We start from the raw sequence: 20,054 nt of genomic DNA on the forward strand, positions 1-20,054 counted from the left end.
CTTCTCAATCACGCTCTCTTTACTTCTCTTATACCCTTTACTATACTAAACTATCAGACTTGACTAGCATCTCTCGGTAAGTTGCAATTGCACGAAAAATAGTTCGTCTGAAATGAAAACTCTCGGGCACTAGTGCGGTTAATCGGCACAACAAGGGTTTAGATCAACACTAACTTCTGATTGCAAGGCAATGCACTTTTACCTGCAAACTGTGGATCGCATTAAACAAAACTGAATACAAATCTTGAATCCTCATGAACAATTTGGGATATAAAGGCGGAAGTAACTATTAAAAATAAACCAATACTAATGGTATATACTGTTCTTTAATTAATTATTATTTGATTCTGTAAAGTTATTTTGTGTTTGTACTAGAATAGCTACAAAAATATTTTTAAAAATGGCAAGAAAATTACCATGTATTGCCCCTTACGTTCAAATCCTAGTAATGGTATCAATGATGAAACTAATTTGATGTTTCGATGTTAATTTTTTACACAAGAAATAATTTATACACATAAAAATCCACTCAATGCATTATAGTATACTGTTCCTACTTTCTCACTGCTATACTGAGGTGAGACAAAAATCAGATTATTTACTTGCAAATATTGTACTAAAGTATTTAACGTATACATTCAATATGGCAACTTCTTACCTGAATGCACACCTACATTCAGTGATCCTAGTTATGTTGGTATGATGGAAGTTGTATTTATTTTAATGGATTTTTACATTAGGAATTACTTAAAGAACGTTGAGATACGAACCACATGAAATTAGGCATTATAAAAACCATGCCTAAAATCACTTCTTTTATCATACTAACAAGTTTTGCACAGCTAGCAGTATTAAATGGAGATATGCATTCAAGCAGGCAGTGGTCATATTGAATACACGAGAATTCGATTATTGTTCTTTGGGTCACTAACCCGACTTTTGCCTCCTCTCTGTTTCTGATCGTATAAATTAGTCCTGGAACGTTACATATTACCTACATCACTGCCATCAAATTATAAACAAAAGACAAAAATACACGTTTTCACAAACTATATACCATTATTACTAAAAACTATAAGTTGTTTACATATAGAAATACTTATAGTATATTAGATTAACACACATCTAGAACACAAAAACATGCAAAAATGCACAAATGAGAAAACCCAGTTGAAAGGATTTGTCAAGTGTTAACGTTTTTTCAGCACCGAGGCCATACGAGGTATGGACGTAGTCACCTTATATACTTTCACCGAGAATCGAATTCAAGAATCTTAAATCGAGGACGAAAACGCTAAACTATTAATCCACAATAAATCTAATGAAAGAAATAACTACTGCCTCCTATAGCTATTAATAGTATAAATTTCTTGATTTGTGTGTGTGTAAAAGTGCTAATGAATCGATAGTTTTAATCTTTAGAATTTAATTTACTTTACTACAATAATCGACAATGGACTGTTAATACGCAGCAATGGAAAATTATTATTATGTCTATATTTTTATAGAATAGAAATAGTTAAAGAAAAAGGAAACCATACTAAAAATATTTGGTGAACATTTTGGTATAAAAAGAATATATCTAAAATACAATATGTCCAAAAATTAACGCTCTAATTTGAAAAATGATACGAAATCTTTAACGTCACACGTTTTTGCCCTTCAGGCTAAGGGAGACTATGATTAAAGCAAGAGAATGATGGAAGAACTGGTGGAATGAAAACGTGGGAGGAAACTGGAGTACTCGAGAAATCCCGGATACGATGTTGTCCATCACAAACTTTCTTGGTCGGGAATCGAATCAGGGACGCCACGTACCAGCGCTCTAGAACTGAGCCACCGTGCCCTCAACCATCTATTTTGAGAAACAGAAATTTTGTAGAACAATTTTACAATTGAGAGAACTTTTTTTCATCTTAACGAATAGAAAATCCATTCTTTTCAAGGTTAAGAGATCGTGGTGAAGGAAGCTTTCTCATATTATTGTTTGTTTGTTTTTTGTTGAAGTTGAAATGAACTTAAAACTATCTAATCAAGGAGAGGACCTAGGGGAGGTTACAGGATATATATAGAAAGAGACAGAAAACCATTTTCTTACAAGAAGCCGGGGCGAGGAAGATTATCGAGAATGGGTTCCAAGAATAGAAAAGCTTCTGAGACCTTCGTCGCTTGACAGATTGCGTTATTATTCTGTACTAACGCGAAGGCATCAGAAACTCAGGTCCTCTCTCATTTCCTTCATTCTCATCACCAATATGTCTTCATAACACCCCTGTCAAGTAAGTTAGTGGTGGACAACATCGTGTTCGTGGGTGTTTTCTCGGGGTACTCCCGTTTCCTTCCACTTTCTCATTACGTCAATTCTTCCATCATTGTTCATTTGCCTCAATCATAGTCTACTTTAGCCTAAAGGGCATAATCGCGGAACGTTAAACTGAAATATTTAAATTCATTTCATTTTCATTATGCCTTCACGCTATATCCAAGCTATAAATAATGGTGTTGCCGGAAAAACGAAGACAAAGTATGGTTAGAGGGAAAGGAGTATCGTTTCTGCGATTTCATTTGACGATTGTTGGAGAGAGAAGTTCAAAAGAAAAATTAGAGAAGAGAAACTAGTTGGGACATTGGATGAGAAGGAACTGTATCATCGGGTGGAGCGGGATTATCTGCCAGCTTAAGGAACGTACGCCAGAGGAAAGAAAGGACACGCACTTACCTACTCCTTACCTTCTTCAAATTCAATAATGGGAAAAGTGAAAGAAATGAAAACATAGAAATTAGTTCTTTTCCATCGTATATTTTGCCCCTAAGAGAACCACAGATTCCGTCAATTCCTAGAGACAAGGAATACGTTCGAACCTTCCAGATTTCTTTTGAGAGAAACTTCACATAGAACTCAGTTTTGAGATGAGACGCTATTGCAATGCTACATCGGAAATTGTAATTTCTATACGCAATTCCAAGCGGCAATCAAATGTGAATACTTTCAACTGGATATTCTTAATATTTTAACTCAATACTATCTAAATGTAGTTAAAAAAAACATATGTAAAGCACGATATTCTAAGACACTTAGTACAGAGCAACTAGTAAAAATAACTCTAGATTAGTTGCTTAAGTTGCCACCTGTCTTTGAAGGATTTACGAAAGAAAGCTGTTACATGATTACAGTTAGTTACTCCTTTTATTATTAGTATTACTACATACTATACACAATATTTGTATTATTAGGCACACACAATGATCAACAAACAATGCAGATAAATAAAAACACAAACAAATATACGTAAAATAGTTGTACAATATATCTAGTAAATGTAACTATTATATCTGGATATTGAACCACATATTTCAGTAAATCTATATGCTACGAAAGTTTCTACAAGTCGTATGTGACAATTCCTGAGATACGTTCTACAAATCGTAAGACGAAATTTATCTGGGAGAAAACATCTAATTTGAAGAATTAAAGGAATGGACCATGTCACTAAACCAAGTTCCTACTTCAACAAAATCAAAGTCATGCTGCGGTTTATATATGAAGTGTGATTAAAAAATGACAATAGGAGTTTACGGAAAACTATGAAACCTCCACGACTAAACTATACCTTGTAAATTTTTCAAGAGAAATGACATGATATATTGTAGGGTTGGACTTGAAATATATTTATTTATAAAATATGAACAAAAAACACCTGAGCAGTTTCCAAGAAAATCATCCGAAAATACCAATCCCCAAGAGTAAACTATTCTTTGCAGTTTTTTCAGAAGAAATTACTTATGCCATATTTTAGTATTCTTAATGTAATATGAACAAAATTGTGAGAGTTGTTTTTGAGAAAATCATCCAAAAAGAATTTTCCCCCAAGAGTAAACTCTCTTCTGCATTTTTCCTAGAAAAACGACGGGCGCATAGGGGTCCAAAAATACCTTTTTCGGCATGAAGGGCTATGAAACGGGCAAGTCCGTTGACAGGGTGTCTACTAAAATTCTAAAATGAAATTTTGTGATCTTTTCTTTAGTAAACCTTGAAATTCCTTAACATTCTCAAGAGCAAATTTGGATGTGAATTAGCTCAAATTTCCATAGAAATGTGCTTTGCTTACGATTTGGTAGCATCTAAAGCCGACCATAGACATTTTTGGTGGTAAATTTTGCCGTTTTATAGAACAAAATTTTTCAATCTTACTTATATTTGTAGATAAAAGAAAAAAAAATCATGACCCAAAAGCTAAATTTCTTGACTTTCATGACCGTTTTCTCATTTCGTGACCGATAGACACCCTGGCTGAAATCTCGAATTTGATTTTCTTTCGCGATCATCATACTTTCTTTTCTACTATCGTCGCTCGAAAGCAAAAAGTCATTATGAAAGAATGTATTAACAACAATTAATTTTAAATATGGCAAACCTTATATACGCTCCAAAATATTCGATGAAGTGACGCTATACAAGTGATTCCCATATTTTAGCACATTTATACGAAAAACCATTACAGATTCGCCAGCAAGTCAATGTTGGGTCATGCTAGAAGAAATACAACTGTATCACAATTTAAATGGATATTGAAGATTATCATGTGTTTTGAATTTTGAAGTAGAGGCCACAATGAATACAAGTAACAAACGGAAGAACGTGTACCACAGAATATACAACAGAGAAAAAAATGTCATATCTGTAACAAAACCCGTACAGTAAAATGGCTACAAGAAGTGTTAGTTTAATATACACGACTCCCTATAACAGTTAATCGAAAAATCGCTATAATAGTTAACAGTTGTACTTAATTTGAAATGAAATTCCAATGTGAAGATAATACTGAAAACCAATGGCAAAAGGAAGGTTTCCGGATTTTAACCCCGCTTCCTTTCAACCAGATATTATGGGGAGAAAATTGCCATATCAAGATATAGATATAAAAGATGTTACAAAAATTTGAAACAAGATTTTGGGAATAGATTTCTCACAGCAAAATAAGGAGAGAAAAAATGTTCATATGGACCTGTGGTCGGAAATGCATGGTTTCGTAGTTATTGAGTGCCCAAAACATGATAAAATGAACTTTAACCCTTTCAGACCTGGTGGTCACATTTGTGTACATTAAGTTTTAAGCTTAATATAATTACTCTGGAGGATTCTAAATGGCTGGGTTTTTGTCAGAATTCTTTGAACTTTTCTAAATCACTTTCCACTATTTCTGTGGTGTTTTAATCTGCTGTCAGGAAGCAATGCACATTTCTTGTAGACTACTTGCAGGGGCTATCACAATGGACAAAGTTCAGCCACGTAGGCTGTTTCATTCTTGGCGAAACAAGCTATTTGCAATAAATTCTCCTTTTGTTTTAGTGATGTATTTTGAGTTTCTAAACTATATAGATCACAATGATGTGTTCGATTAATCCCATTTTTATTTTACATACGTATTTCAACCCTAATGCACGCAAAATGTTTCGTCCATATTTCTCTAAATATGACATCCACAAACGAATTGACGGTTGTATTTCATTTGTTAAGTCATAAAGAATAATAATTCAAAATAACAATAACACCGGAGAGTAAACAAAAAATCAGGTCTGAAAGGGTTAAAAGTCCATAGTTCCATTATTATTGTTGGGAAACACATTTTTTGAAAAAAAAAAAATGGATAAGATAATCTGTGCTTAAGTGAATTTTAAGAAGAGTATTAAAATGTTTTGTTAGAATAACTTGGCCTAAGGGACAAGATTAACAAATGAACAAGACCTCTTAATTGTTTAAAGCGTGATAAAGTTGGGAATATAAGGAGGATCCAGGCTGGCTACGGGGGAACGGAGGCAGCCATAACAAGTGGAGAAGTTATTCAGCCATGTAGGTGAGAGGATTCCACACACTCATGTAAAATCATTTCCTATTTGTAAAACTTAGCTGAAAGAGACTCTGAGCAAAAGAAAGTTCGGTCTCCTTGCGAAATGAGTTTTGTGACCAGAATTTATATTTTGTGATTTTTTTTTTTTTTTTAATCTTAATCATTCATTCTGTGTGAATAAAATTTAGAGACTAAATATTATTTAGGTCCTTTTACTAACTTCCATAGAGAAGAAATTAGAACAAATCCCCAATAATTATATGACAGCGCAGGATACTGTCTACCAATACTTAGGAATTTTGTATTATCATTTTTATTAATCACTATAGAACCGATCGTAGTCGGGTCACGACATTACTGAGAAACTAATATGTGAACTATTCAAATATCCATCTTTCAGAACCTCCGGTAATAGCACAATCATTTTTAGAGAGACTCTTCGGGAGTACTTGATCACTCTCCATCTACCTCTCTAAAAATTGGTGTGCAAGTACTGGAGCATTTTTAAACATGGATACTTGGATAATTTACATACCAGTTCCTCAGTGATATCTTGACCGACTACGATAGATCCCATAGTAGTGGAGCTAATAACTTTTAAAATTCACTTGTTTCACGTTCTTAGTACCCTATAACTCCGAAACTATCCTCTTTTGAGCACAGGTTCATTTTTTTTTTTTTCTTATTTTGATATGAGGAATATTTTTTTTTTTTTTTATATATATATTGTGACAAATATTTGTAACACACGCATATTTCTGAAACAATATGAACTTGGGAGTTTGGACCTACTCCTTGATGAAACTGTGTATGCTACTGCTGAAAGCGGTGATTATGAAATCACCTAATTATCACTTAAGGGTCTTCACTGCAGCAAAATTAAACTACCGCTAATTTTAGAGTTTTTCAGTAACATCTTCAAAACAAAAATATTCGAAAAGCAGAAACGTAGTGAACTAGACAATACGATTTTGCATGTGATACCGTTACCACAACTCATCTATCTGCTTTCGATTTGCAACTGTAGATAGATTTAGCATTTTTTTGCGGCGGATTCGGTAAATAGCGGCATACCAAAAGCAGCTAGGTAAATTGTGGTAAAGGTATCACATGCAACATCATATTGTCTAGTTCACTACGTTTCTGCTTTTCGAATATTTTTATTTGTTTTGAAGATATTACAGAAAAATTAGCGGTACTTTAATTTCGCTGTAGTGAAGACCCTTAAGGAATATTACAAGAAATCGATACTATCGAACCTATCAACTCAAATACAGTACTAACTACAGCCAAATACCTAGAAATACACACACTTACGTTTATTTCCTTCCTTAGACTGATGACTAAGAAAACTACGCTACTATTTTTACTTAAAAAACACTCTTCTTAACGTACCATTTGTTCTTAATGTATGCTACGAAACTATTTACCTAATTTTCTACACTATTCCTTTAATTAGGGAAAAAAACATCAAGAATTTTTTTTTTGACAAATAGAACAAACTTTTACGAGTACAAAAGCACATAATCTGATGTTTAACCATAAGTACACACCAGACCAGCTTTTCTTTATTTTCTTTTCTTTTTTTTTTAAAAAAAAAGGAGGAAAGCGCATGCAAAAATAAAGCAAAAGGAAAGTAAAAGCAAAGCCAAATACATAGGACTCACTAAAGGAAGAACAAAATCATTTTATAGAATCAGCAGTATAACGAAAAGAATTAACGTGGACAGTGGTAAACGATTATGTTTATAATCTTAAATTATTTAAAAATCCCTTTCGTGTGACTCTACTGACGTAAGTTATTAAATTTATAACTCAAACATGAAGAGTCTTACCGTGTATCAGGACGTCTTCAGTTTGAGTGTGCGCCGATTTTTTCTAAAATTTGCTACAATGTAACCATATACGAAGGTTTCTTCTTTACTGAAACTTTCTCAGAGAAAATTAAACAATTTCCAATTGTCGAAATTGTAACGAAGTCTGCTTTCCAGAAGAAAAATACGATGCACAGTATATAGCTTATCACTGATTTTGATTTGTTTTCCTTCCTACAAGCAACAAGTAGAATAGGAGTGCCATACGTACACCACGTGAAGGAGTTTGGTTGTATGGCGGGATATTTACTGAAACTAATACTGAAACCGGAAGTGGTAGCAGATTTCTACCACATCCGGTTTTAGTAGACAGATCAAGAGTGGAGATGGAATATATTTTGAGACGATTCATTGATTGTAGAAAAGTACTTTTCGCTTTCTATTACCATTTTTACTCTACGACGATCAATGTTAAAACCGGAAGTGGTTGAATTCTACTTCCGGTTTGCATATAATCTCCATCAACGAGCCAGATTCCTAGTTTTTGTCCCTCTACATCCTGGCTAGAAATGGTGGTCATTCATCCAGTAGTTCTTGAGATCTTTTTGGGTGCCAGGCGAGTATACAAGGTAAATATAAAAATTAGTTTTGGTAAACCGAACGAATTCCTTAAAAATTGGAATCCGGCTAAAAATTATCCGGAAATTCATCCCAATTTTTACTCACAGGGAGGACAACAAATTAAAGTCAGTGATAACCCTATAAATTGTGCATCGTACCTTTTCCAAGAAGCCAAATTCGTTAGAGTTTTGAGAAATCAGATACTTTTCTCTCAGAATGATTCCAAAGGGAAGCATGAGCTTTGACATTATCTCCGGTTTAGCACTTTTCAGAAGTCATCGAGAAAGTGTCATCGCACACTGAAACTAATTGAAGTGCAACTACTTGGTAATACAAGATAAGAAATATTTAAGTCATTCATCATGTATCCTATAGTATCTACCCGAAATTATATCAAAATGTATGTTTCATTTCGACTTCAAGTACAAGTTCTCTTAAGATCCTAAAACCAATTGGAAACACCACAGAATTTCATTTTCTCTTGTCCGTATATTATTCGCGAACACGTGTTGCACGTAATTCGGTGTAACTGGTGGACACAGTAAGCGCAAAGGTGTACTTTTGCTTCTTTGCCTCAAACACAAATCCTTTTCGTATGGAGCTCATGCGTGGCTAAGCGGTTAGCGTACGCGTCTATTGCGTGGGAGACCAGGGTTCGATTCCCGGCGGGAGCTTATGTGGTTCGGACTCCACGTTAATCAGTAGGTCCATGTTTCATACAGCCTCGCTGATGAACGGGACGTTAAACTCTAAAACAAACAAAAACAAAACAAAAAAACTTTTCGTATGATCGTGCACACAAAGTTAGTGACAGAAGAATAAGTGTTTACTAGAGATGCTAGCCAGTTTTATAGAGAACATTGTAATTTACGAGCGGCAGACTCATCAATTGAAATTCATTTATACAGTAGCAATCTACCCAACCTAAAACTAATTTTTGAAAATATAACCAGGTTTAGTTTCAAGAATAAAGCCTGAAAATAATTGCGCGAGAAGGATAAATATCTGTTACGAACCGAGATACGATACACACTTCCTAATCTAAATGTTGACCATCCGAGAAAAAGACGTCGTAAAATACAAAATTGTTTACGGTGAATTATACTTTTAAAAACAAGGAGATCTTAAGTTTTGATTTATTCTAGTAAACCAAGGCATACATTTCAACAACTACACTTCTAAATATAATCTAACAGGAATACCACCCGAAAAAATGTTTACTACAAGACATAATTTAGTTACTTTGTGGTTTATCACACTGTTCTAATATTTGCAAGATGGGTTTGATTCGGTGGAAAATAATTAAATTCCATGTTAATGTCAATCACTCTCCGCCGCAATTCTTTCCAAAATACTGCTGACACTTAAGGGCAATAATGGTCTCACCTCTTGCGTTCCCTAATTACAAGGTAGTCTGTACATACACACTGAAAAGTTATGCTGGGATTAATATTAAATATTCATTTAGAACTATATACAAATAATGGTTAAACACACTAAAAAATAAAATTTCCATCTGTTTATTCCATAACTAATTTTCAGTTAAGATGATTAGAATACGGTTTTAACATAAAATAGAAATGCTAGAGCAAATTTATGGTTGGGAATCAATGCAAATTCACACCAATCAATGCAATTGTATTAGTATCTGCGAATGAATTGTTTGAAGTACAAGAATAGTTTTGATCACATATTTTCTATAAGAGTTGAATTCCGACCAATTGTTCTTACACGCCACTTACACACCTGAAGAAGTAGTCAGTGATAGATGAAAGTTTAAATTAGATATGGAGCCTTTTTCATTATCTCTATTTCTATTGTGTCGATGCACAATATTAACTGACAAAAATCTGAAATTGTGGAAAGGTTTCTTCAGGTGGAACTAGGAAAATTCTTTATTTTATTAAATATAGATCATGTTTGGACTCATTTACTACTTAAATTATTTTTCACGTACTAATCACCAGTAGACAAAAAAAAAGCTGCTGCATTGAATCCCGATTTCCCGCAGACTTATTTCTCGTTGTTAACATACTGATGTACGTATATTGCACTTGAAATAATTTAAACAGTTGTGTATATACAACACGCTAAAACGTCATTATATATACACAAAGCACTCTTAAGCCTCTGGAAATTCATGATTACTTCAGACGACTGGTTAGTCAAAGTTTTGCAATAAAAACAAAAAAAAAAAAAAAAAAAGTTGTGTAGCTGGTAGTTCAATTGGTAGTACACCTGCTTGGTAAACGACAGATCGGAGTTTGAGCCTCCGTCAATCGAGCGGTTTCACTTTTGCATCTCCACAATCAAGGATTTTTTTCCGTGGTTGCTTGTTCGACTCAAGTGTCACGAATTTACCAAGTATCTACCAAAAAAAGAATTCGCAGCAGGTACGAAATCGTGACGTTGACACTGTAGAAGAGTACCAGTCAGGCAACTTCATGAACTCAGATGATGTGGATCAAGGTTGAGAAAGAGTTTATTTAATCGTTAGGTACCAGTTAAATAGGTCAAAAGTTCTGAGACAGATTAAATAAAACTAACAGAAGAAGAGTGTGCAGTTTGGTAATCATTAAGACTTGGAGAATTGATATCTATATTCTGCGAAATAAATCATCAGATCTTAAAACCTGAATGCTTCTATAAGTAGCCGTTAGTAAGGGTTATGGAATAAACACACAAAACACATCCAGAAGTTAGTAAACTTCTAATATTGTTTCTTTTAATATTTCCAATATTTTGCTTTTGATGAGGTGAGATCAGTAAACACCCTGTAAAGAGATACAGTCTTTGAAACAACTGGATTTTCAAAGTTCTTTCGCCATGAACAAATATGAATCAATCTATTTCCAGTTGATGATAATTTAATACTGTGTCCAATTAAATCACTGGATGAAGTGCAAAAAGTTGTACACACCAAAGTAAGACAAATACAAATCCTATATGAAACACAAAATATAATCTTTAATTTCATTCTAAAGTTTTGTTTCCTTTTCTGTGTTGTGTATTCACAATTGGTTAGGTAAATTAACCAGTATCTTTTTTTTTTCTTTTTTTAATATGTGGAGAGTGAAACAGAGGAAGGAAATGAGAAAGACATACGTCGACAACTATCTTAATTGCTAACAAAACATCAACATAGTGACGTGCACACATTTCTAACTTATTCGGTTGGAAAAATATACTTGCATTTTTTTTTTTTTAAATTGTGACTAACAAAAAAGAAAAAAAAATCTCGTAACTGACTTATATTTACTTACACGTATTTTCTGAGTTACGAGTACTGTTTCCTTGACAGTCACTGTTATATTTCATACAATGAAAATAGAAATGAATTTATATCCTTATGTACGTGACGTGGTTAGAAGACTACGTTGGTATCCGAAAACATCTTTCGGTATTTCATGGGGTAGTTGTATTTGTAACGAGTAACAAATAACGACAGTACCGAAATTGACGTATTTTTAATACTACGAAGGGCGATAAAAAAAAAGAAAAAAAGAAAAAAAGATCACAAAGCATGTAACTTTTCTGTTATTCATTGTAATGCTGAAAATTTATTTCTAGATTAACTTGAGGACTTCGGATTATGACCATGTATATCCAAGAAGCGAACACTTTCACATGAAGATGACGTCTGAAAAATTGGTCACGAGTAAAAGTGAGGTCAGTGGTGTAGTTCCTATGGTGAAAAAACTACAACTGCTGACAGTTATAGGCAGATTGTAGGGAGCTCAATTCCAAGGCAACATGTAGCAAAATGGTATCGTGTCTTCAAGAACGAACCAGTATTATTGATAACCTGGACACAGCAGCACATCTAGTACCTCAACCAGCGACGTGAACTGTGCTCTTGTGGATGAGTGTATTCGTGTGGACTGAACAATATTACGTTCAATATCAGCTGAGCTGGGAATACCATATGATGTTGTGCAGAACATTGCGGTTAATGTCCTTAAGTAAATGAAAGTGCGCGCGAAATAAGAGCCACAGGCACTATCCGAGAATCGTAAGACAACCAGGATGGTGGCGTTACTGAATATCCTGCAGCGTTATGCCGTGTAGGACAAAACTTTTCTTCCCAGGTAGTGACTGGTTATGAAACAATATTGCATTTGTTCATTCTATCAACGAAGCAGACATCGACGAAAGTGTGAACACTGTATTCTGCGACGTATCAGGTGTGCTACTGATCGATTGGAACAGGCAAAAACGGGATGCCATCAGACGAAAACGTCCTGGTAGACTGTTGAGATGTGATTCTTCTGAATGATAATGTGAGATCCCATTCAGCCCAAAAAACTGTGTAGTGTATTTAGTATTTACGATGGAAACGATTAGAGCACCCCTCCTACAGCCTTGACCTGGCCCCCAGTGACTTTCACGTCTTCCCTGCTCTAAAGCAGAAAATGGCTAGCCATCTTTGTCTGACATGTAATGATATTAAAATTGCTGCCTCTCTGTGGCTACAAGAACTGTGCAACCAGTATGGGAAAATCTCAATCTCATCTACCTTTGTACCAAGTGCTTAAACAAAAAACATGATTATATCGAGGACTAGGTGTGTTGATTTTCCAGCTATGTCTGACCTATAAGCCATAATAAGCTTTGAAACCTTTCATTTTCCCTGATCATCCCTCGTACAAAAGTGATAATACGGATCTACCTCGTTTATTGCGTCTTATAGTTTTCCATACGCTGATCCTTTTCAACAGGTGAGGTTGTTCACATAAAGATTGAATTACCTTGCTCCTTGGGTGCAAGGGTTCTAAAACTAAATATTGAACAACTGAGCTCTTCATAAACTTGTTTTTGAAAAAAGGAATTTTTGCAGATTCTTTCTGCAGTCTTTTACCAGAGAATAATATCAAAGATATTGAAAAAAATAAAAAAGAATAGAATTCTTAGTGCTTTGGCTTTTTTTGTTGTTGGGGGGGGGGGGAGGAAAGTCGTTTACTACTAATTCAAAACTTTTATTTGTTAATCTCTTCCTTTGACATAAGAAATACCTTCTGTAGTAGTTTTTAAACTGTAACCTTATCTTCCCTCTATTTTATCTTCTAATACTTACATAATCATGGCGATAAGAACAGCAGAAATCCATTGTTAGAAACACTTTACTATCTCCTTACGAAAAAAAAAAAAAAAAGACACTACGAAAACTTAAAACAGAAAATAGCTATTTAAATTGAAGCAAGAAATAAAGTAAACGATCTCTTTTTTTATATATAAAGGAAAAATAAAATAAAAGCATTCAAAAGCAAAGGAACAAAAAAGAAAAATAAGAAACAATGCAATGCAAAATTAAAACAAGCAGCTTCAAAAGCAAAACATTATCTGGTTCCACACTTGCGAAGAAGTCTTGGTGCTGACTTACGGCGAATTCACTTGTATCCTGACTTAAGGACATAACATTTCGAAAGCCATAAGGGGGTTCACATCCTGTGCAAGGCTCACGCAGACTAAGAAAGAGAGAGGGAGAAACAAACAATATCCTTTTGAGTCACCAAAGAACTACAGTCAAAAAGAATCAAGAGTTTCTGTGCACTGTACAAGGAAGTAATAAGAGTACATCCACGAAATGACTCTCACTTTATCACCGTCATTGTTGCAAGCACCATCTAATGGAAGGTAATGGAATTTTCATCATGCCTTCACATGACGATGCCAATAACGTGATTCTGGAGAGACAATTCTCAGGATATATCCTCCACCAACGTACTTACATTATAATATATATTTAATGGTACAGACTAATAAATGTCATAAATCATTTCGTCTTAAGTTTATAATTCCGTACGAAATAATAATAATACATTAAATGTAACCGAACAAACTATTTTTTTTTTCTTAGGAGTTTTTCCAGTCATGCTTAAAAGTGGATTCCCTAGAGATATAATTGTATTGTCCAAGGAATTACTGCTAATAGAAATATAAGAGGATCAAGGACGAACAGAAATGAAATGAAATTAACGTTTCAGTTTTACGTCCCACGGTTATATCGGCTAGGCTAAAGGAGACTGTGATGATGAAAAATGAATGCAATGGTGGAATGAAGAAAGTGGGAGGAAACGGAAAACCCCGAGTTTCACACTGTTCACACAGTGTGTTTGTTCACTACAGGACAAACAGAAGTGCAAGGTTTTAGGAAAGAGTATAGGGAAGATGGTGCAACGTTATGCTACTGGTTTTGATTATGGTACTGAGTACGTATGAGTACAAATATAATGAATTCTCATTGTAACACTGACATAATTTGAATTACAAATACCAAGTACAGATTTGCTTTATGGAACTTAAATATGACGATATTATAGTAGTGAAAGAGATTGTGGGTTTCAGAGTTGTTAATGTTAATCGACTCAATAGGAGTAACTGGGTTTTACAGGAACCGATTCTCCCGAAAAACCCGGTTCCGGAAATGAAACAGATTTTTAGGGAAACTGTCCGTTGCCGGAACCGATATTGAAACATAAGCGAATTTACACATTTATTTCCAAGAAAATGAGTTCTGGTTCCGAAACTGAAACATATTTTTTTTTTTTTTTTTTTTTCGGGAAAAAAGGTTTACCGAGTCCGTTATCGAATCCGATATTGAAATGGAAGCAAAATTACATGGGAAAAAGAAATAGATTTTGGGAAAAATTGACTTTTCGTTGCTGTAACTCGTTGTTTTGCTTGATACTTTTTTTTTTCTTCTTTCCGATTTTCAGATTTCGGGTTTCGTTAGTTTCACTTTAAGCTTTTTTTTTTTTTTTAACAAAGTCGATACTCATCCTATTTTATTTATTGAAAGTTTAGAATCCGGCACTTCACAAGCGCATTTCAAATGTAATGTCAAATATCCAATTAAGCCGGCGTTTGCTACTGCGAGATTTGTAACTTTACACTCATTGAAGAATTGTACCGTTTAGAAAATACAGACTGTCACTGGATCTTTATAAGAATCTAAGGAGTATTAAATTCAGATACAATAGTACTTTTTTTTTTTGAAAGGAGGGAATTAAATTTGTTTGAAATTTATTTTTTTCAATCAAAGCTATGGAGATATAGGCCTACATCATCATGAGATCTTCACTTAGGCTCGTAGCCAGCCTAATTTATTAGGGAGGGGATGACTGAAGAGGGGACAATGACAAAGACATCAAATAACACCAGAAAACTGTATATTTATTTATTATTTACAGAATCTGTATTTTATTTTTGAATTACCGAAACCGTAAATTTTTGTTTCATTTTGTGTGCTTAATACAAGCTAGCTTTTTGCCAGGCATTTTGTTTCATATTAATAATTCAAATTGAAGTGTTTAATTTTTAAATATTAGAACAACATTATATTACAGCAATTTTAGATTATACTAATATGAAATAGAAGTATATTTTATACCAGGTTTCCATTGAATTTTCTACTTCCCAAAGTAAGCGAAACACTAGTTTATTAATATTCACAACGTTGTGGACTTTGATACTGTTGTTTGGAAGTGCACCTGGTATCCTTGGATGCTTGTCATGGTTGCAGTAATTAGGGTACGGTTTAAAATTCTTGAAAAGGGTAAAGGCAATGGAAGATGTTTGGTGCATCTAGCAAGAAACATAATTTTACACATAAATGAGTAGATTTCACAAAGTTGAATTTAATTTGGTAAATATGATTGCAAGAATTTCACTGATTTTAAGTCAGTTTGAAAACTCTCTTTATCGTTACTTTTAGAGGGAGCAAAAAATAATTTCGGAAGGCAGTCCCCCCCTCTAGCCCCTCCCTGGCTACAGGCGTGTACTTCACTACTAAAGACTCAGCAAGAACTAACTCTCCCTATCAACGGTGAGAACACTAAAAAATTTACTAACGGAGGACATCTGAGAAACTATATTTTATCTTCCAAATGGATTTATCTACGAATAAGCTCCCTAACAAGAAAAGAGGAATATTTCAAGATAGGAATTGTGGAAAGATAGCTTAAAAGGTAGTTAAGCAATGGATTTTAGCTTTCGTAAAAGATGAATATGAAAGAGCAATTTTCAAAGACAGTTATAGAGAGAATGTACTTTTGAAACATGACTGCACTTGCATCGTGACAGCTGAAAAAACACCATACTTCTTTAGGATCATTACGCACACAAATTTATCTTCTATGTTTGAAGTCTCATATTTACGTGATCGTCAAAGACTCGTACTGTACCTTTAAATATAGCGAAGTATTAAGAGCCTGAGACTATACAGTTTGCTACAAAGATTTTTTTAAACAGCTTGCTGAAAAAGAAATGCTCAACACATTGTTAAACAATTATTAATATTATCACATTTACAGCAACCACAACAATAAAACATTACCCAATCACCTGCACAGTATTAAGACTACAGAAAAAAAAGTGATAAAAGCATAATTCCACAAATACAGTGCTGAAGAAATGTGTTACCCTTATGAGAGAGACCAGTGAAAAATTAAGAAGGAAGCAACTTTCACTTATAATAGACACTTTAACACTTACAGAGAACTGCCTAGTATCTTCACTAAGCGACATGTGGTTGCGATAACCATACGGTGCTTCGCACTTTGTGCAAGGTTCCTTTAATCTTGTAGTATAAAAAGAAAAACAAAATCATTCAAATTCGTTAAAACATTTCAAAAGTTCTTAAAAACCATCTTTAGTAAACAACAATTAAAAAAAAAAAATCACTACGAAAAAGTATACAAGAAAATACTAACTATAGTATTAAAACAAAAATTACTGTTTCTAAATTCATTTTTTTTAATTAATGTTATTGTGTAATTTGTCATTTTAGTGTAAAGCATGTATAATGAGTAAAATAACAAAATTAAGTTTGAAAGTAAAAAAAGGAGAATGCTTCCTTCTGGTTAACTGTGCTCAATTAATAAAACTGTATTTTAATATTTCTCCATGTTATATAGTCAAAACACACCTGTCGAATTCGTTACCTGCAAAACAACAGACACCTTACACATAAATTTTGTACAAACTTTGGTAAAGACAGAGAGGAACACACGAAATATTGCCATGTATGTGATCGCAGTTACCCGTCGGATTGATTCCATTAACAAACTCGCCCGAGATATTCGCTCTATTGTAGAAAAAAAAAAAAAAAAAAAAAAAAAAAAAAAAAACTGTTCAAGAGTACCGGGCTGACGGGTGGGCGTACTAACGACATAAGCTAATAAGTCTTACTGTGTGATCCTAATAGATAAAAGAAAAAATCCACTAACAAGCTTGATTGTAAAACAATATTGAAATTTTTTTTCTTTGTTTTAATTAAAAGCTTTCACGCGATTTCCAAATTTGCTTTACGTCTTTCTGATTATAAGAAACGAATCAGAACAGTTAGATTATAAGAAACGAATCATACTAAAAAACGAGGTCCGACCCACTACTCCGGAAGGTTGCAAGGTTTATATCAGAAACAACTACCAACCTGCAAACACAATCATGCGAGCCATGAAGTTACAAGGAACTGGTAAGTTTCTAGTTTAGATATGTAAAGAGCAATCGCAATCCAGAAAGCAATATTCGTTTCAAATGTGAAAACAAGTTACAAGACATGCATGCACTAGTTTAGTATTCCTCTTTCCAGTAAGTGGCCCATTCGATTGCAGTTAAATCAAGTTTGCCAGATCTTACATTTTCTCCGTTACTTTTAAGTTTTTCTGGAACGTTTTACATACGTCATAAGTTTTTACTGTCCTCGTAAAACAATTGCTTTCGGTTTTATTAGTAAATTATAGATATGGTAATAGTGGGCACGTGGTTCCCAACCTTTCTTGAGTGCAGGTACACTTCACTTCATTAAGCGCCCATGATATCGCGACACATATACTCGCTTCTTTGAGATTAATAATAATATAAATTCCACTTGTATGAGACTATAAATTTCTGTGAAGCAGTAACTGTAATACTGAACATGCTTGCTGACACAGGAGGCACTGACTGGTACCAGCCTGACCCTATAAATTGATTTTAACTAATTATTAAATGATTGATGTTTTCAAATTCTAAAATTTTTCGATCAAACGGTTGGAAACTACATCGGGATAGATTAAAATATGCATATGCATATTAGTGCTTCTTTTTTATTTTTTAATTAATTTTTAATTAGGAGAATTGATTTCTCATTAACTGCCAACAACGCAAACTAACGATGTAACTTGAAGAAAGGATATAGCACTGTTATCAGATGTAAAGTCTTCATCAAAATACAATTAAAAGGTAATAAAGATTTGTGCAATATACTATCGTATGTTTTGTGTGTTGAAATTTTTTAATGAAACTGTTCAAATTTTTATTCAAAATTATTCTAAGTTACTACGTGAAACCATGTGTGTGTTTGTTGTATGTATATTTTGAATATCATATAAATATTTCTTTTTTCTCCTAAAAATCTTCCTTGCCTTCCCTCTGAAGAACCTAACGACCGTAACAGGGTTCCCATATATGCCGGGCACGAACTCCTTTAACTTTTCCAGTTTTCCCAGGTCACGATTTACAAATTTCCAGATTTAAGTAAATGTAAAAATGCAACTATATTTTTGCCGACTAGGGGGTTTCTCATCTACTATTCATGTACACGTATGTAGTGTGTGCAAGTAGAGAAGTTTTGCAAAACAAACTAATTTATTTTATAAAGGCAAAAAGAGAAACTCCGCAGACCCAAAATTCTCAAGTATTCTGAGAAGTTCTGAAAAGTACAAATGCATATTTGAAATTCCCTGACTTTCCCAGGAATTTTTACGAGTAAGCTGAATTTCCTGACTTTTCCAGGTTTTCCAAGTCGGTGGGAACTCTGCCCAAGTTAAATACGCCTGATTCTAACCTCACAGTGTACTGTAAATCAGTCTGATATTGCCTTGATGCTGAAAATGCTTGTTAAACCACAAAGAAATGAGCCATGAAAAATTTGTTACCGGAGCTTATTTTATATCTATGTATAGCTACCAAATGTAAAACTTATGTTATCTGATATTGAAAACCTGAGATATACATGGACTTAAATATATCTTTCAGTTCTACCTACTGATATATTCCAGTTAACAGATTTTATAATCCTACTGCCAGTTAGTTCAGAACCGATGCTCATACTTGAGAACATCTCTCTTGTTCAATATAATAACTGAAGGCGGCCTCAACGAGGGTAGTGGGCGCAAGAATGAAGTGAGCCCCTCCTTCTTCCACTGCAAAATAGCTGTATCTGTTCGAAAAACATCTACGAAATCAATATTCGACAAATCCACTATTCGCATTGCAGGAATTTTGCCCATTTCCTCAAAATGTATTTTACGTCAATAAGGAAGTTCCGAATTTTATTGGCTTCTATACTTTACGTATTCTTACACTGTTATACTGTCTATTTTAAAAAGAAACTTCTGTATTCTCTCGTACTACACCGCTAACATTCTATTAAAAATTGTTAGCTTTCTTTCAGTTTTGCTTCGCTCGCAGAGTTTTCCTTCCCAAGTGACCCTACAATTCGTAGGCGAGTCACTGGAAAGACAATTACATGCTTTGTAATTGGAACAATAAAAGTGGTTTCTGCTCCTCTTCTTGAGAACAGTATACTAAGTAGAAACGACAGAGGAGAGTGCAATTGGAAGGGGAGTTCAACACGGATGTTATCTCTCGCCTACATTATTTAATATCTATATAGAAGAGATTGTGAGACAGAGTCTACTAAATGAAGACGGCATTTCAGTAGGAGGTAGAACGATTAAGTGAATACAGTTTGCAGATGATTTTGCGCTTGTTGCAGAATCTGAAG

At 34.0% G+C, this 20,054-nt stretch overlaps 1 protein-coding gene across 2 annotated transcripts in view; it reads right to left on the reverse strand.

Annotated features, from left to right (window-relative positions):
* mys (position-specific antigen beta subunit myospheroid) overlaps nt 1–20,054 on the reverse strand; it is a 110,247-nt gene that overhangs the window by 34,549 nt on the left and 55,644 nt on the right. The window contains exon 5 of one of the 2 annotated variants that reach the window (XM_081739607.1): nt 13,665–13,749. In XM_081739607.1, coding sequence (XP_081595733.1) covers nt 13,665–13,749 — 85 coding nt within the window. Of the gene's footprint in view, nt 1–13,664; nt 13,750–16,777; nt 16,863–20,054 lie in introns of both variants that reach the window. The other variant, XM_081739606.1, reaches the window with a different exon arrangement.

This window comes from Thermobia domestica, chromosome 15, assembly GCF_964235325.1.
Source record: "Thermobia domestica chromosome 15, izTheDome1.hap1.1, whole genome shotgun sequence".
Lineage (NCBI taxonomy): Eukaryota > Metazoa > Arthropoda > Insecta > Zygentoma > Lepismatidae > Thermobia > Thermobia domestica.